General features: G+C 52.8%; 5 protein-coding genes across 5 annotated transcripts; 2 read left to right on the top strand and 3 right to left on the bottom strand.

Moving 5' to 3' along the window:
- Window positions 1–385: 385 nt before the first annotated feature.
- Window positions 386–1,869, top strand: SMAC4_08809 (uncharacterized protein; the record flags this gene model as incomplete). The annotated part of the gene is made up of 3 exons (XM_003344109.1): window positions 386–766; window positions 829–891; window positions 946–1,869. The coding sequence occupies 3 exons, from the start codon at window positions 386–388 to the stop codon at window positions 1,867–1,869; spliced, it is 1,368 nt and encodes a 455-aa protein (XP_003344157.1).
- A 1,650-nt stretch (window positions 1,870–3,519) lies between these two features.
- Window positions 3,520–5,114, top strand: SMAC4_08808 (uncharacterized protein; the record flags this gene model as incomplete). The annotated part of the gene is made up of 3 exons (XM_003344108.1): window positions 3,520–4,070; window positions 4,131–4,827; window positions 4,893–5,114. 3 exons carry the CDS (start codon window positions 3,520–3,522, stop codon window positions 5,112–5,114), a joined length of 1,470 nt encoding a protein of 489 aa, XP_003344156.1.
- A 916-nt stretch (window positions 5,115–6,030) lies between these two features.
- On the bottom strand, window positions 6,031–7,095 carry SMAC4_08807 (uncharacterized protein; the record flags this gene model as incomplete). Its single annotated transcript, XM_003344107.1, has 3 exons — window positions 6,031–6,287; window positions 6,484–6,801; window positions 6,981–7,095. The coding sequence occupies 3 exons, from the start codon at window positions 7,093–7,095 to the stop codon at window positions 6,031–6,033; spliced, it is 690 nt and encodes a 229-aa protein (XP_003344155.1).
- A 2,534-nt stretch (window positions 7,096–9,629) lies between these two features.
- On the bottom strand, window positions 9,630–10,751 carry SMAC4_08806 (uncharacterized protein; the record flags this gene model as incomplete). Its single annotated transcript, XM_066090855.1, has 1 exon — window positions 9,630–10,751. One exon carries the CDS (start codon window positions 10,749–10,751, stop codon window positions 9,984–9,986), a length of 768 nt encoding a protein of 255 aa, XP_065946716.1. The 3' UTR covers window positions 9,630–9,983.
- Window positions 10,752–11,056: 305 nt separating this feature from the next.
- SMAC4_08805 (uncharacterized protein) lies at window positions 11,057–13,090 on the bottom strand (the record flags this gene model as incomplete). The annotated part of the gene is made up of 2 exons (XM_003344105.2): window positions 11,057–11,709; window positions 12,135–13,090. The coding sequence occupies 2 exons, from the start codon at window positions 13,088–13,090 to the stop codon at window positions 11,349–11,351; spliced, it is 1,317 nt and encodes a 438-aa protein (XP_003344153.1). The 3' UTR covers window positions 11,057–11,348.
- Window positions 13,091–14,352: the final 1,262 nt, after the last annotated feature.

Raw genomic sequence — 14,352 nt, 5'->3', positions numbered from 1 at the left:
GCTATTGTTACGGTGTTATTGCTGTTCACCACGATGAACAGTATCACTGTTCCTAACCTGGATGAACACCAGCGTCAACATGGCAACGACAACTGGCAGTCGAATATGCCAGGGGAGCGTCGGTGTTCAGTGAACATCGATAGCAACAGGTGATTATAAGTATCAAAGTACTGGGGCCATCAAGCTCATCGACCTTTTATCGAGCATCACAACATTGCAGCCAGAGCTTCAGCCACCAACACATTCATGCATCTTGCACAAGCTTTCAACGCAGCAAAACTTGTCGGTCCCATTACACCAAACATCAACAAGCAATTCTCGTAGTTTGAGCTTCGGTTTGCGCCTCGCAATCAACATGTGCACATTTACCAGAACGGGGTTCAAAATGTGCGGGCATACAAAGTTCCGAGAGGCTCGATGCAGTCCGCCAATTTTTCACTGGAACGGGAAGCATAAGCTCTGCAAGAAGCAGCCTGTATATCTACAGAGCACAAAGGACGAGATCTGCACGCAATGCAGGACGAGAAGGCTAGAGGCGAGTATGGCCAGAAGTAATAAAGGGCATGCGGAGGAGCAACATCGTCTAAAGGAGATTCGCTCCGGCTTGATCGTCGCCTCAAAAAGCAGGAAACCCACCACTTGCTCTCATATCCAGGCGAGCAGCGAGGAGCTGTACAAGGGAGCTCAGAATGAGGAAGGAGCCGCCAAAAACACATCCGCCACACCTGTGCGTCATATTGGATTGGACCATTTCCGATGCCGGATAGTAAGTGAAACCGTGAATGCTTGGAGAGAATCCCAATCTATAACCTCAGTAACCTTAACCAGGGTCTCAGCCACACCGAACCGTGTATACGGGCAACGGATCAGATTTACCAGCCTCCTCACTATGTTAGTACACCTACAGCTGTGGACGGCGAATTTCATGCTAATAAGGTAAAGCAGCACAAGACCACAAGTGCTAAACCTGCTGCACATGAGGGAGTAAGAGCCTTATTCCAGTTGAGAGGCAGCGCAAACCCAGCGCTCAGTAAATGCGACAAAAGGCGGCCTAGACTGAGCCTGCCCCATGACAACATCAAGACTGCCACCGGTGCTGGAGGCAGACATGACGAGCAAAAGATGGCATTGCGTGGCCCGAGGGCCTTGCAAGAGCCCCAACTACCCCCAAGAGGAAACTGGAATCTCATTGAGGTCACTAAGCCTGTATCCAGAGAAGATCATGGGGGAAAAGCGAGATTGCATGGGCCGAGGACCATGCCAACTCCTCATCGCATCATCAGGAAGGACTGGAATTTGATGACTGCTACGAATCCCGTCAGAAGAGCCAACGGAGGAAGGTTACACTTGCGTGGGCCGCAGCCCATCACGAGCCTGACACCGACCCCGAAGCCAAACCCAATCCCGAGACCGGACCCAGCTGCCATCAGCTTTGGGGCTCGCCACCGCAAGGCCTTCAACTCCGAGCCTCTCATCAGGCAGGAAGTGCACCTCCCAATCCATTCATCCGTCCGGGAAAACCAGCAACTCATCGGTCCAGATACAGTACCTAACCTACCAGTGTCCTACAAACCGGTCCTTGCTGGCCGACACCCCCTCCATCGCGCCCTACCGCCAATCCCAGACGAAGCCTACCCCGAGCAAGCTATGAACTGCCAACCACCTCCGGTGCCGCCGCACTTGGTGCTACCTCGGAGGAAAGTTATTGGCATGCCCATGAGCGACGACCCTGGCTCGGACCTCGTGCGGTACTTGGCAGCCCCGGAGGCCCCCGTAGGCACCTATTTCGGCCGAGAAATGGTGCATTCCGGCTGGCAGCCACCTCGGTGTGAGACTGTTGTTAGCTCCTTCTTGGAGTATCAGCCATAGACGAAGTACTTATTGTCAAGCTCTTAGATCAATGACCAGGTCGGCGTTTTCGCTTGCTAAGAGCCCATGAAAGGATTGAGGTGAAGAGTGAGAGTGTCTTTGCGCCTCCACGGGGATTGACGGCGGCACTGGACGTAATAGAGTCGTGGAAGGATCGCAGGATCAGAATTTAAAGAGCCGTTAAGGCGAGGGAGTGCGACGGGTGGTGAGCCAATGAATACGGAGGACGGAATATGCGGTGGGATTTGAGAGACGGAAAGCATCATGCATGGGATGACGGGCAGCAGGGGAGGCATCCGGGAAAGGGTTATATGCCCTTTAGAGGTGTTGGAGTAGAAGTACATCAGTTCACGGATTTCGAAGATGGGTTGTCACAAGAAAAGAGAAGTAGGGTATTTTGAAGGCGCTCTTCATCATGTATCCAAGGAATCGTAGTCCACCACCGTGTTTTTCCGGGCGTGCAAATGAGCGAGGATAAGTGCAAACTGAAGAGGCACTGTGCATCGATCCCCATGAGACCATGTTAAATCGGGCAACCCAAAAGTGCAAAAGTGGTCCACAATGTCGTAATTCCCCGTGGTATGGAGTCGGGACGGGTTCTTCCCCATGTGTTCTATTCCATTTTGGGAAATCATGTTCTTTCTTATGTTCTCTGCTTGCTGAGGTTGCGGAAATTGCATAGCGGGGCCGGCTTCGCACTGTGCTCCCCCTGACTAAGGTAGCGACCACCTTCAACAAGAGACACTCAACCCCTTCGAACACTTCATGACATTTTGCGGGCTTCAACCTGCATCAATGCGTTTTTCGTACGATCAATCATTTTTGTTCAGTTCCCTTTTTCGGTTAAAGTTCGTGTTGAAGTTGTGATTTCCTCGACGGCTTACTTCGCCAAGGGGCTCGATCGACAGCTCAACATTCCCCTCCCCACACGGATAATGGAACTTTCCACACCCCGAAAAAGGGTTCCCCCCACAGGTCAAGACCTGGAGAGGTGTGGACTATGCCGAAGTTCCCCGTATTATTGACCAGGGCAAATTGTCCGGATCGACAGGAGAGATTTCCGGAACAGAGGGCTTCTCTATTTTTAGCTCCCGGCTTCCCGCCTCGCTTATCCCATATCGTGATCTCGGTAACTCGGTAGAGGTCCCTCAGCCTCCCAAAAATATCTCGGCTGTCGTTATAATAAGCTGGACACAAACCCCATTTTCATGATCTCGCCCTGCAAAGTGTGTCGAACCCCTATGCTTGAATTGCTTTCCCCGTTATCTCCGGTCCGGCCCCAGCCAGAGCAGCCCTACATATTCCTGCTGATCAGCACTCGCCGAGCGGTTGCAATGCAGAGAACAACAACAAGAATTGCTTCAACAACCATAGTACCACAGTCGTCAGACAACAGTAATGCTTCTATCACCACAGCCAAGCACGACAACGACAACGAGAACATGATAGAGACGGGAACAACGGTCATAGAGGCAGTCATACCGGCGACCATACTACTTTGTTTGCCACCATGAAGAGAGTCGAGAACATACACTACGACATATCAACAACACCAATAATACATCATCAACACAAAAAGACCATTGAGAACATCAATCCCGACAACCCACACGCATTCGGGCTACCACCACCAACAACGTCCATTTTGAGATGGGCGGCGGCTTGGTCTTCACCGGCATGCCGCGGAGGAGAGAGGTACTCGGAACCGGAATCATTCGATGGGCAAAGGTCGTCAATCCCGATGGGTCGGTGACTTGGCAAGAGGCGCAACCTACATCAACTGTCAATTCCAACAAGGAGGAGAAGGGTACCCAAACCGAGAAGCAAGTCCTTGAGAGACCCAGTTGGATCGACTACAAAAAAGAGTCCAGTGTCCGAGTCAGCAAGCGACGTGCCACTGATGTCGTGGAGTGGAAAGCAAAGGAACTGAAGGTCGAGGCAAGACCTACCCGCGCTTTCAGCTTCAAGACAGAAGAGAAGGAGATCTTGCGGACGGAGAAGACCAGCGATAGTAAAGTCTGCTTCAACACTTCAACTCAGGATGACAAGAAGGAGGGCTTTGTTGCTGGACTCGCCACAAAATTCGGCAGCACCACCAAATTCGAAGCTTTGCCCCTGAAGAAGGCGAGCGCCGAGACACAGTCAGCACGCCCTCTTATCGAACGGAGGAATGCTGAAGACCTCCACTCCAACAAGTTGAAGTTGGCACTGGACGAACGCAAGGCGCAATCATCACGGACACTGCAAGAAGAGACCGCTAGAGCCCAGGATTCCCGCTCCCACTGGTCAACACAATCAGACCCCAAGCAAGGAGAATCCGACGCCGAACTCGCCCTCCGTCTCGCCAACACCGAAAAGATTTTCCGCCAACAAGAACAAAAGATCCAAGCGGCGCTTGACCGGATCCGTGATTTGGAGAGACAACTTGCGACCGGCTTTGCTACCTCCACCCCCGAGTCAGATGACACGCAAAGCAAGACATCATCATCTGAGGTCACCGAAAACGACTCGATCGCTGCCGGCGGGCGCGAAGCAGGGCCGCACTTTAGAACCCTTGTGGGAGAGATCTCAACCTCCATGTCTGCAACAACAAAAGGTCCGCTCCCCTTCTCCCGTGATGAACCGCATTATCGGGTTTTGACCGTCAACAGCAGCAAACCGCAGCTTTGCACCGTCGACGAAGTAAACCACCACCACGAACTGGAGGGTAGCACCGGCGAGATAAGCGACAACAGCCGGACGCCTAGCCCTATAGAGGTCGACGCCACGGAAAAGCAGCAAGAGCAGCAAGAGCAGCCAAGATCTCCAGCTCCGTGTGTCCAACAGCTTGATCCAATCGTCAACGACGCTCCTCGCAGTCATACCTACCGAAAACTCCGAGTCATCAACACCAACACCCCAGCCACAATCTTGAACCTCAAGCCCAACACCCCAACATGTGCAATCAACATCCCACATGTAGCTGCTGCAAGGAAGCATAAACCCCTCCCCCTCCTTCCTACCGACGCTCGCGCTATCTCTAGACCAGGGACACATCCCCAAGGCCAAGGACAAGGACATTCCCATGGACAAGCGCAAGCAACACCCACGGCAAGCATCTGCGTCCGCCCCAGACCCCCACCAAGATCCGTATCCATCTTCAAGAAACTGCAAAGAATTCGCCCACTTACACCAATCCCCGAGGAGCCGTGCTCGTTGAAGAGAAGGCCGAGGGTCGTGAGGACGAGGAGGATGTCGAGGAGTAGCGCTGGATGTAGTAGTTTGAGGAGGGTTTCTACTTCGGGGGAGTGTGGATACTCTGCATATGGGGAGGGTGGTGGTGGTGGTAGTGGTAGACCGGGGTCGGGAACTGGGCCGGGAAGGGGCTTTGAGAGGTGTAGAACGAATTGAGGGAAGTCGTCCGGGGAGGGCAAGGGCTTGAAGGGGTTTCGGTGGATTAGGGTGTTGGGAAAGAGCCATGGGGGCTGTCTAGGTCTGGTTGGAGGGCATGCAGGCAGGCAGATGGGCCTCAGACGGGGTGGGGAACGGGGCACGGGGCCGAACATGCAGGTGGGACTGGGAGGGACACTCGGGATTTTGGAGGCATCATTGTAGTTCTTGTACACCGAAAGCAACAGAATAGCACTTGGAATGTCAATAACTACCACAAGTCCATTCTTTTATCATTATTTTTATTCGGCTACCTAACTGCTCCTCCGCCCATAATGATCGTTACGAAAGCACAACACGCTATGTCATACCATGGATGCCATGCCGAGAAACCACCCATCAAATGCCAAAGCCCTCTACTCCTTGAAAACAGGCCCACGCCGTACAACCTCACCTGTTCTAGCTTGCCCGGAACCCTTTGCGCCCCCTACAAATGCCCTTCATACACTTCGAAAACCTTTGGATGCTACCTGTGACAAGGGCAGTGTTCTGGGCTTGGAACAGTAGTTAAATTCAGATAATAAACTACTTTGGTCTCGAAGGCCTTGTTGATCCTTTCAACCTCCATGAGAAGGTCAGGCCTTAAGGCCTTCTTATACCAAAGAAGGTTGGTACGTACCGAGCCCTGTGTGCCAGGCATCGGCGCGAGTCTATCTAGTTCATCTGCCTGCAAGTAGATCTTTTGAATGCCAGCCGTCGTCCATTTGTCCGTCGGTAATTCCGGTCGGTGGTTTAATTGATGAAAATTGCCGGCGAATGTCCGTGTGACACCCGACGTCTTGGGGTTTCCTTCAAATAGGAGGAAGTGGTCGGCTTGAACGGGGTCTGTTTCTTTGGCGTGGCCTGGGGAAGAGAGCGCTGGTTGAGAGGATGGTGATATGGGCTGAGGCTGATGACCTCGGTTTGATCTTCAAAGGAGAACTTCCGGGACTGGCTTTCTGTTGTCGCCATGACAAGGGAAGAATCAATGGCTTTGACTGAGGTTGCACCTGGGATTTGAAGAGATTAGCGAGGTCACTTTCTTAGCCTATCGGGACTGTCATACCTGGAATTTTGGCGCGGACGCCGATGATGGCATAATGTTTGGGGTGCTGTGAGTAGGCGTCTTGGTGGGAGAAATTCTCAGTGGCGCAGGCATTGCTTGAGGTATTGGGGGGCTAAGTGGGCGCTGAGGATATTGGCGACCTTGTGTCGTCAAGTTAACCCTGGCGGTGAAGATCGGCGTTGGGCGACGGCTCAAGCAGGGGGACTTGGATGCTGGAGGCTCTGAACTGCTGCGCTTGAGTCGCAGAATGCTCAAAGCCTTGTTTACACGCGATCCACGAGGCTTATGCTTTTCCTCCGTGGCTTTCTCCTCATCTTCCTTCGGTGTCTTGGAATCCCTGCTCTTTCCCTCGCATGCTATCTTCTCCGGGTCGGTTGTTCGAGCGGGTCGGCCCAGCGCACCGTCTTCTTTGTCATGCCGGTCCCAGAGAAACGAGCATCGGGGGTTGGCGGCAGGGTCTGTGGAGGCGGAGACGATATGGACCTCCGTCTCAAGGCGTCGATGAGCGGGCTGTCGCCTTTGGGGTACAGCTCGGTGGCTCTCTCATCGCAATTAGTCTCGACATGATTTGGCTGTTTCGTCGCGTCGTCTCTTTTCTTCGAGATGTTTGGTCGGGGCGGGGAGCGACCTTCCCTACGCCCAGTACGCAGCTCGTTAAAACGATCAGGGATCTGGAGCGAGGTGGTTTGCCGATGAAGGGGTTGGACTCCTCCCTTGCGCGCGGTGCGCAGCTCGTGGAATGGATCGGACATCTGATGGATTTTTAGCATCTCGTGAAGTTTGCATAGGTAGTTTTGACGCTCTGGGTGAGGAGGGATACCTTGTTCTTGTGCAATAGTATTTGCTTGGCTATGGGCGGTAGTTCGTCGAGGTAGATCGTGTTGTCACTTTTGTGATGAAGATGCAAGAAGAGAAGCATAACCTCCCCTCCCACTGAAGAAATTCATGGAATATACCCCATGGTCCAGGTTGACTGTCGCCAACGTTGACGGCGGTCATTTTCTCCGAACAGTAGTCGTGGTCATTGCGACTGTTGTTGTTCTTCAACTGAGAACCTGGAACACCATGACTGTTCATGAATAGGGGCTTAGCTGATGAACAGTAGTATAACAGTTGGACAGCATGGTAGGAATGAGCCAATTATATTCAAGGCTTTATATCTCTCAAACTTCACAGAAGGAGGGGCGCCGATATCAAATCGATACCAGTGACCGCTGACTCTTAACGCATCCATGGTAGTCATTTGAGACAATTTGATGAAACTCACAGTGGTTTAGACATTGCCAAATTAAACAGTAGAGTAGCAATGAGTGGATCCAGTCCCGTACAAGTGATCCTGAAGAACTGAAGCATATAGGATAACGAAGGGAACGTACATAAAGTATGGTGAAATGTGATGATGGGGCCAAGTTCATTGCCCTGGAGAAGCGGAAGACACTAGAAGACAACGACGATTTAATCATTAATGGAAGGTATATAGGATTGGTCATCCATCTCATAAGTCCCATTGCCTACAATATTTACAAGTCAAGCGCTCTCTGTCGAATTGAACGAAGTGAGCGATGCGTGTCGCAATGCGGTGGTAATTGACAACGGAAGAACAAAACGGTTGATGGCCGCCAGCACTAAGATCTGACCTTATCTTATCTCGTGCGTACTTGGGTGAGATGCTGTTAGCCCAGTATCTGTATGCAAAGAAAAGCGACGTCGGAGCTTTAGACCAGCAGCGCCAAGAAACGAACAATCCCGTCACGGGCACGTCAAGAAGGAATGATCCTGTGGTCACGATCACTACCTCAATTTCTCCTTCCAATCCATTTGCGACGATCCTACTCCATTTGGCGATACGATCTAACACTACCAAGTCGCAACTTTCCCTGCTCCCCTCCGCTTCCTCCACGTCTTCCAAATTCGAACTTTCCTCTCCCACTTCCTTTGTTGTCGCGCAGGGCTGATTGACTTCGCAGCCGAGTCGAACTCGGCCCATTATCAAGAGCAGCCTCTTTCTCAGTCGGTGCTCAATTTTCCAAACAACCGACCCTCATTCTCCAGTCGAACGAGCTCGGCATCCTGGTACCGCCTAACGAACGCTGCTACATTCGCTTGTCTTAGCCCATACGCAGTCCGAGCATCCGCAAAAACGATAGCTCATTCCCGGAGCGTTGTACTTGGCAGGCAACCCCAAGGAACGGCGCGCGAGATACTCGTCCCACCTTTCAGAGCCTGCACTCCGCGCGTACTGCGCTTTCGTGCTGGCTAAGGAAGAGGCTGCTGAGTTCGGAGTACCCGACATGCTGTGCGACAACGGGCCTTCCGGAGCCAACTTACCGTCGAAGAATGCCAGTCGCTCCTTGAAAAAGTTCGTCCGCGGCCGAACAGGTTTAGGCTGGGCCAGTTCAGGCGAATCTGTCAGGGGGTTTGGTTGCGAGTTATGCTTGAGGGTCTCGCGGCCAAATGTTTGATCCTTTCTGGGAATAGAGATCTTCCCGTAAGGCGTGGTCCGAGCCTTGATTGCCCCTTGACGCTTTAACGACGGCGAAGGGTCTCCTCCGATGGCGTGGTTCTGCGTACGATGGTGATTTGGACCGTCCTTTGGGGCGGAAGAAGCCAAAAACGGCGAGAAAGACCCCATACTAACAAAGGAGTGCCCCGCCGAGTCAAAGGGGGTTCGACAGTTACTGAAGGAAACTTCGAGGGCTCTCGCTGGACGATTACAGGGCTTCGCGGGCTCATGGGAGGTTCGACGGGAATGAATGAGAACTTCGGGGGTATTCAACTCCTCCGGGAGGCAGAGGACTACGCGGGCTCGTGGGAGGTTCGACAGGAATGAATGAGAACTTTGGGTGTTTCCTGATGTCACACGGACATTGCCCACACTCCTGGATTTGAAGTTCAATAGAGCCTCAATGCTTGACATCAACCCAACCTCGCCATACAATGCCAGCCTTGCCTCGGCCAGTGTCACACGGACATTCGCCGGTGACATTCATCAGTCAAACTGCCGACCGCAATTACCGACAGAATGCCACACGGACATTCACCGGCGACTTTCATCAATTAAACCACCGACCGGAATTACCGACGGGCAACTGGACGAAGGCTGGCATTCAAAAGATCTACTTGCAGGCAGATGAACTAGATAGACTCGCGCCGATGCCTGGCACACAGGGCTCGGTACGTACCAACCTTCTTTGGTATAAGAAGGCCTTAAGGCCCGACCTTCTCATGGAGGTTGAAAGGATCAACAAGGCCTTTGAGACCAAAGTAGTTTATTAGCTGAATTGAACTACTGTTCCAAGCCCAGAACACTGCCCTTGTCACAGGTAGCATCCAAAGGTTTTCGAAGTGTATGAGGGGCATTTGTAGGGGGCGCAAAGGGTTCCGGGCTGTCTGTCGGGAAGCTGGCGGCATAGGCGTGGAGGTAGGCGTTGATCCTAGCCCACCAAGGCCTAAAGGCATCGAGCCTCTTACCATCGTAGGTAGCAGGCTTGTTGAGGTGGATGGGCGTAGTCTGGATCATGGGGTAACCTAGGGCTTGAAGGAAGTTGTTGGCCTGGTTACGACTGTTGTCGTCGGCAGGGCCGGGGACGTGCCGGGGTAGCTGTGGCGGCCCAGGAGGTTCTTGGCCTCCTCCTGCGGACTAACCAAAGCGTAGGGATCCAGCGCCATAGGTGCCGGCGTACGTGGCCTTGTGTTGCATCCTGGCCTGGCTGGCCTGTCTTTTTGCCTGGGCCGCCTGGAGTACGTTGTCGTCGATTAGGCTTGGGCTGGCAGGTGGCCCATAGAGCGAGGAGCGTGGAACGGTGCTGGGAGCCTTCGTGGCGGCGCGTTGTTCCAGGACCCTCATTACTGAGGCGATGTCGGGAGCTTGACCGGGTTGGCCACTTTGTTCAAGAGCTTTCTGAATGGCCTCCTGGGTGCTCTGTTGGATGATTGTGATTTGTTCCTCGAATTTCCTCAAACTGTCTTGGTCCACGAATTTGGTGAGGATATCGTTGATCTGGGATTCTTTGGTGGATGCCCAAGTGTCGATTCGGCCCAGGACGGATTGCTGACGGACGCCTCTTTCATCGAGAGTCTCGAGGGCCTTCTGATGGCGTAGGGAAATCTCGTGGAGGTGGTCAATTGCCTTCTGGTGCTCAGCATCCTGTTTGCCGTATTGCGCGATAACAGTCCAGACTTCAGAGGCGAATCTGTCGCTGGCCTGTTGGACTTGCTGTTGGAACTGGGTGATTTGGTTCTGAGAGGCCTCAATGCCTCTTCGGAACATGCTGGTAACGAGGGTGTAGTTGTCCCGCAGGTTCTCATATTGCTCTCGGAGGGTTGCGAGCTCTTGGGTCCGCTCCTGGTCGATAGACGAGGGAATCTCCCGGATCTGGTTGTGGGCTCTAGCAATCTGTTCATGCATAGCGATGAGCCAGGACGGGGGGTCGTTGACCGTGACAGATCCAGTAGGGATATCGTCGCTGTTACTCACAACGACGTCGAATCCGGCGGGTTGATAGAGCGCTAGGGTCATATTGGTGGAAGCCTCGACTGAGGGGATGGGGTTGTCTGGGTCGGAGGCCATGGTTGGCAAAGAGGGGGTAGAAAGGGTGGTTCGAGAGGGAAGAAGATTATCTGTGACAAGGGCAGTGTTTCCTGTGCTTGGAACAAAGGAGTTCAATTCAGCTAATAATCTTCTTTGGTCTCAAAGGCCTTGTTGATCCTCTCAACCTCCAGGAGAAGGTCGGGCTCCAAGACCTTCTTGTGCCAAAGGTAATCGGTACGTACTTGAGATACGTATCGAGCCTTGTCGCCTGAGGCTTCAAGGCATCTATTATGCATGTGGAACTTCCTGAATTCCTTCATCCATTCCCCATCTTCCTTTTGGCACCGTCCTTCATCCGGGCGCCTTGCTTCTTGCTTCAGCATCTTCCTCCTACAACGAAAAGTCCTGGCGCCAAGTGCTAGTGTTAACGCTAGGCTGCCTGCAAAACCCTTAACATCACCAAAATCGCCGTTTTCACGGTCGATACCCCAACAACCGCAGCGACGAAATGTCTACGCCTTTGCCCTCTGGGGCCCCCAAACCACCGCCGCCGGCCATAATACCGGTTATCCCTCTGCCGGACACCCTTCGCAGTCGGCCAAGAGAGCCCGGACTGCGGACGAGGAAGCCCGTCCCGCCCACGCAACCACCGCCACCCCTGCTGCTTCCGACCCCATTAAGTCCTACGCTGAGACCCTCATTTCTGAAGCCCACGCCAAAGCGGAGGTCTACCGCTCCTTCGCCGCCTTCCTCGACACCGAACTCCCCCGTTGCTCCACCGTCTCGCCCGCTCACGCACGTGAAGCTGACAGCCTCGCACGGACCATCACCGCCGCTCTAAAGATAAGTTCTGCATCCTCACCGCCTACCCTGGACTCACCATTGCCTGCCCTGGACAAAACCGTCCCAGCAGGCAAGGGAAAAGGATATGTCACGTTCGCGGAAATAGCCGCCGAAGACGCAAGCTCGGCCTCTACCTCCCGCTCCTCCCGCTCCCGCTCCAGCTCTACCATCCATACCTTCGGACCTACCCGCAAGGCTGCTCCGCCTCCTACAACGCTTCAAAGTGACGGCCGTGTCTTCCTACGACTTGATAGGGACTCCCCTTTCGCCAATACAGACGCCTTCGCCATCCGTAAAGAAGTCCAGACATTCCTCCCCTTCCCCCTTTTTTTATTGAGGAGGGGCTTTTTTTCTCGCTTCTTTCGCTTCTTTTCGTCCTCCCCACTACTATGTCCTTCTTTTGGAGTCAATAATAACATCATGTTCTTCCATGTCCTCGTATCGTGCTCCGGTGACTTTTCCTGTGGCTGTGGCTGTTGTCTTTCCGCCAGCACCCTCTTGCCGACGTTTTTATCGGTCTTAATATTGCCCAGTTTGATTTCTTTTTGTTTTAGCGCTTCTTTTACGCCTTTTTTGTCTGACTCGTCGTCGGAGTCGGAGTCGTCGAAACTTGATTCCTCCTGGTTATCCTTGGAAGGCCAATAAGTGGGATCTTCTGTGCGTTTGCGTTTGAGCTTGGACTTGGGGTTGGGCTTGTTGGGAATTGGAGGCGGAGGCGGCGGCTGTGGTACATGTAGGGGTTGTAGTGGTGGTCGTGGTGGTAGTACTTTCGTAACAGGTGAGATTTGACTATGACTGAACGCGGGTAAATCACCCGGCACAACGTCCCATTCTGAACCACCCTCCTCGGACTCGGACTCGGGTTCGTCCAATTTGGATGGCGGACGATACGAGGTATCTTGTGTTCTTTGTTTGTTCGCGGCCTTGCTGCCTGCTGTCTTCTTCACCACGGCGAATGCATTCAGCCGAGGCGGGAGATCTTCTTCCACTTCTTCATCTTCATCATCATCCGCGACTAGCAGTTTGCGTAGTCTGGCTTCAAGGTCTTTCCGGTCAAGGTCAAATCGCTCGTCTTTAGGCGCTTCCGCTGCTTGGTCATGGATTAGGGGCGCTTTGGCAGTGCGCCTGGCCGCGCTCCAAGTGGTTGTGGGCTTGGGACTGGGAGCAGCGTTAAGCGCGTGGGTCGTGGTCGTTGGCTTGGGTGGATTCGTGTGCCCGAACCGTTTATCCGCTACGAGTTTCTTCTTTCCCTTTCTGTGGCGGCGAAGTCGTCCTGTCGGGTGTGGAATCGGCGGCGGTGGCGGTGGTGGAATGCCGCCGGGGAAGAGGGAGGAGGCAAAGTCACCGTTACTGTTGGATCTGGATCTGGACATGATGGTGATCGGGGGCTTTCAAGTGGTGGTTTGCATGTTAATTTCCATGGCCAACAAGGGCTTTAATAAGGTGAAGGAAATTGCAAAGAGACTGGAATTGATGAGACGGTGAAAGATACCGACCATGAAAAATATTTCGCTGGTGTTTTCCCTGGGAAAATTGAATCCGTCTCGGTAAATCATTTGTAAGAGGGTTAGCTTCTTTGTTTCTACATGGACCTTCTTGCGCTAGAGCCGTTTCGGCATCTCGCTGGCTTTGTTCCGCGCATCACATCGATATCTGGCTCAAGTGCTCAACGCGGTCAAACAAAGAATGTTCACAGCCACTGCCGCCGATTTTGTAAGATCAAGAAAAAGTGAACATTGACAGCACGGGGAGTGAGACACCGTCTCAGTCGCTTTCGTTTTCTAGGTACCTATCTACCTATCGAGATATCGTTAACTTCCACCCTTCTTTTCAAGTTCTCTGACGAACACTTTGAATTCACAGAGCTGTCGAAAGAGCTGTCGGAAAAGCTGTCAGATGTTAGGATTCAAAATAAAGTACCCAATATACGCTGCCATGAACCCCTCAACACTAAGAAAGTATCACCAGATTGTCGCTGTCACAGTGCTTTACTAGGCTAATGTTGCTCTGTGCAGAATATAGAAAATCACGGGTTTCTTTTTTTTTTTTGTTTTAGATAAACGACCTAAAATACATACTATCTAGTAGAATGAAAAATGAGGTAGGTGCAACAGGAGTTTTTGGTGGGTCTTGTCACCCGGATATCCGAGCCGTTGCCAAACAACCACGCATCTACCGAAGAGGCCAGGCCCTCTCGTGAGGAGAACCCTGGCAGGAAAGGGAGCATTCATGGCCAGCCGATCAGAAGGAGGCCTCAGGACCCTGGTGTGACAAGGGCAGTATTCTGGGCTTGGAACAGTAGTTCAATTCAGCTGATAAACTACTTTGGTCTCGAAGGCCTTGTTGAATCCTTTCAAGCCTTTCCATCCAGGCTGGGGTTCCCGACCTTCTTATGCCAAAGCCTTCCTTCCTTCTGCTGGCCTGATCTGGGTCATGAGGCCATAAGGCATCTATCTAGCGGTGTGTACCGCTGCGCTTACATATGATCCTTCCCGAGTATCTTCCTCCAATATCCTTCCTTCCTATGACGCCGGCGTCGTCACGGGTACCGCCCTATCGCCGCCGGAGTGCCTTGGTTGGTTAGGGATCGTTCTTGTGACAGCAGGGTTCCCTTCTTGGCCTGGCTAGCACAGCC

This window comes from Sordaria macrospora, chromosome 4 (assembly GCF_033870435.1).
Source record: "Sordaria macrospora chromosome 4, complete sequence".
Lineage (NCBI taxonomy): Eukaryota > Fungi > Ascomycota > Sordariomycetes > Sordariales > Sordariaceae > Sordaria > Sordaria macrospora.
The sequence above is the reverse complement of the archived record's forward strand: the minus strand, read 5'-3'. Positions and strand labels throughout refer to the sequence as shown.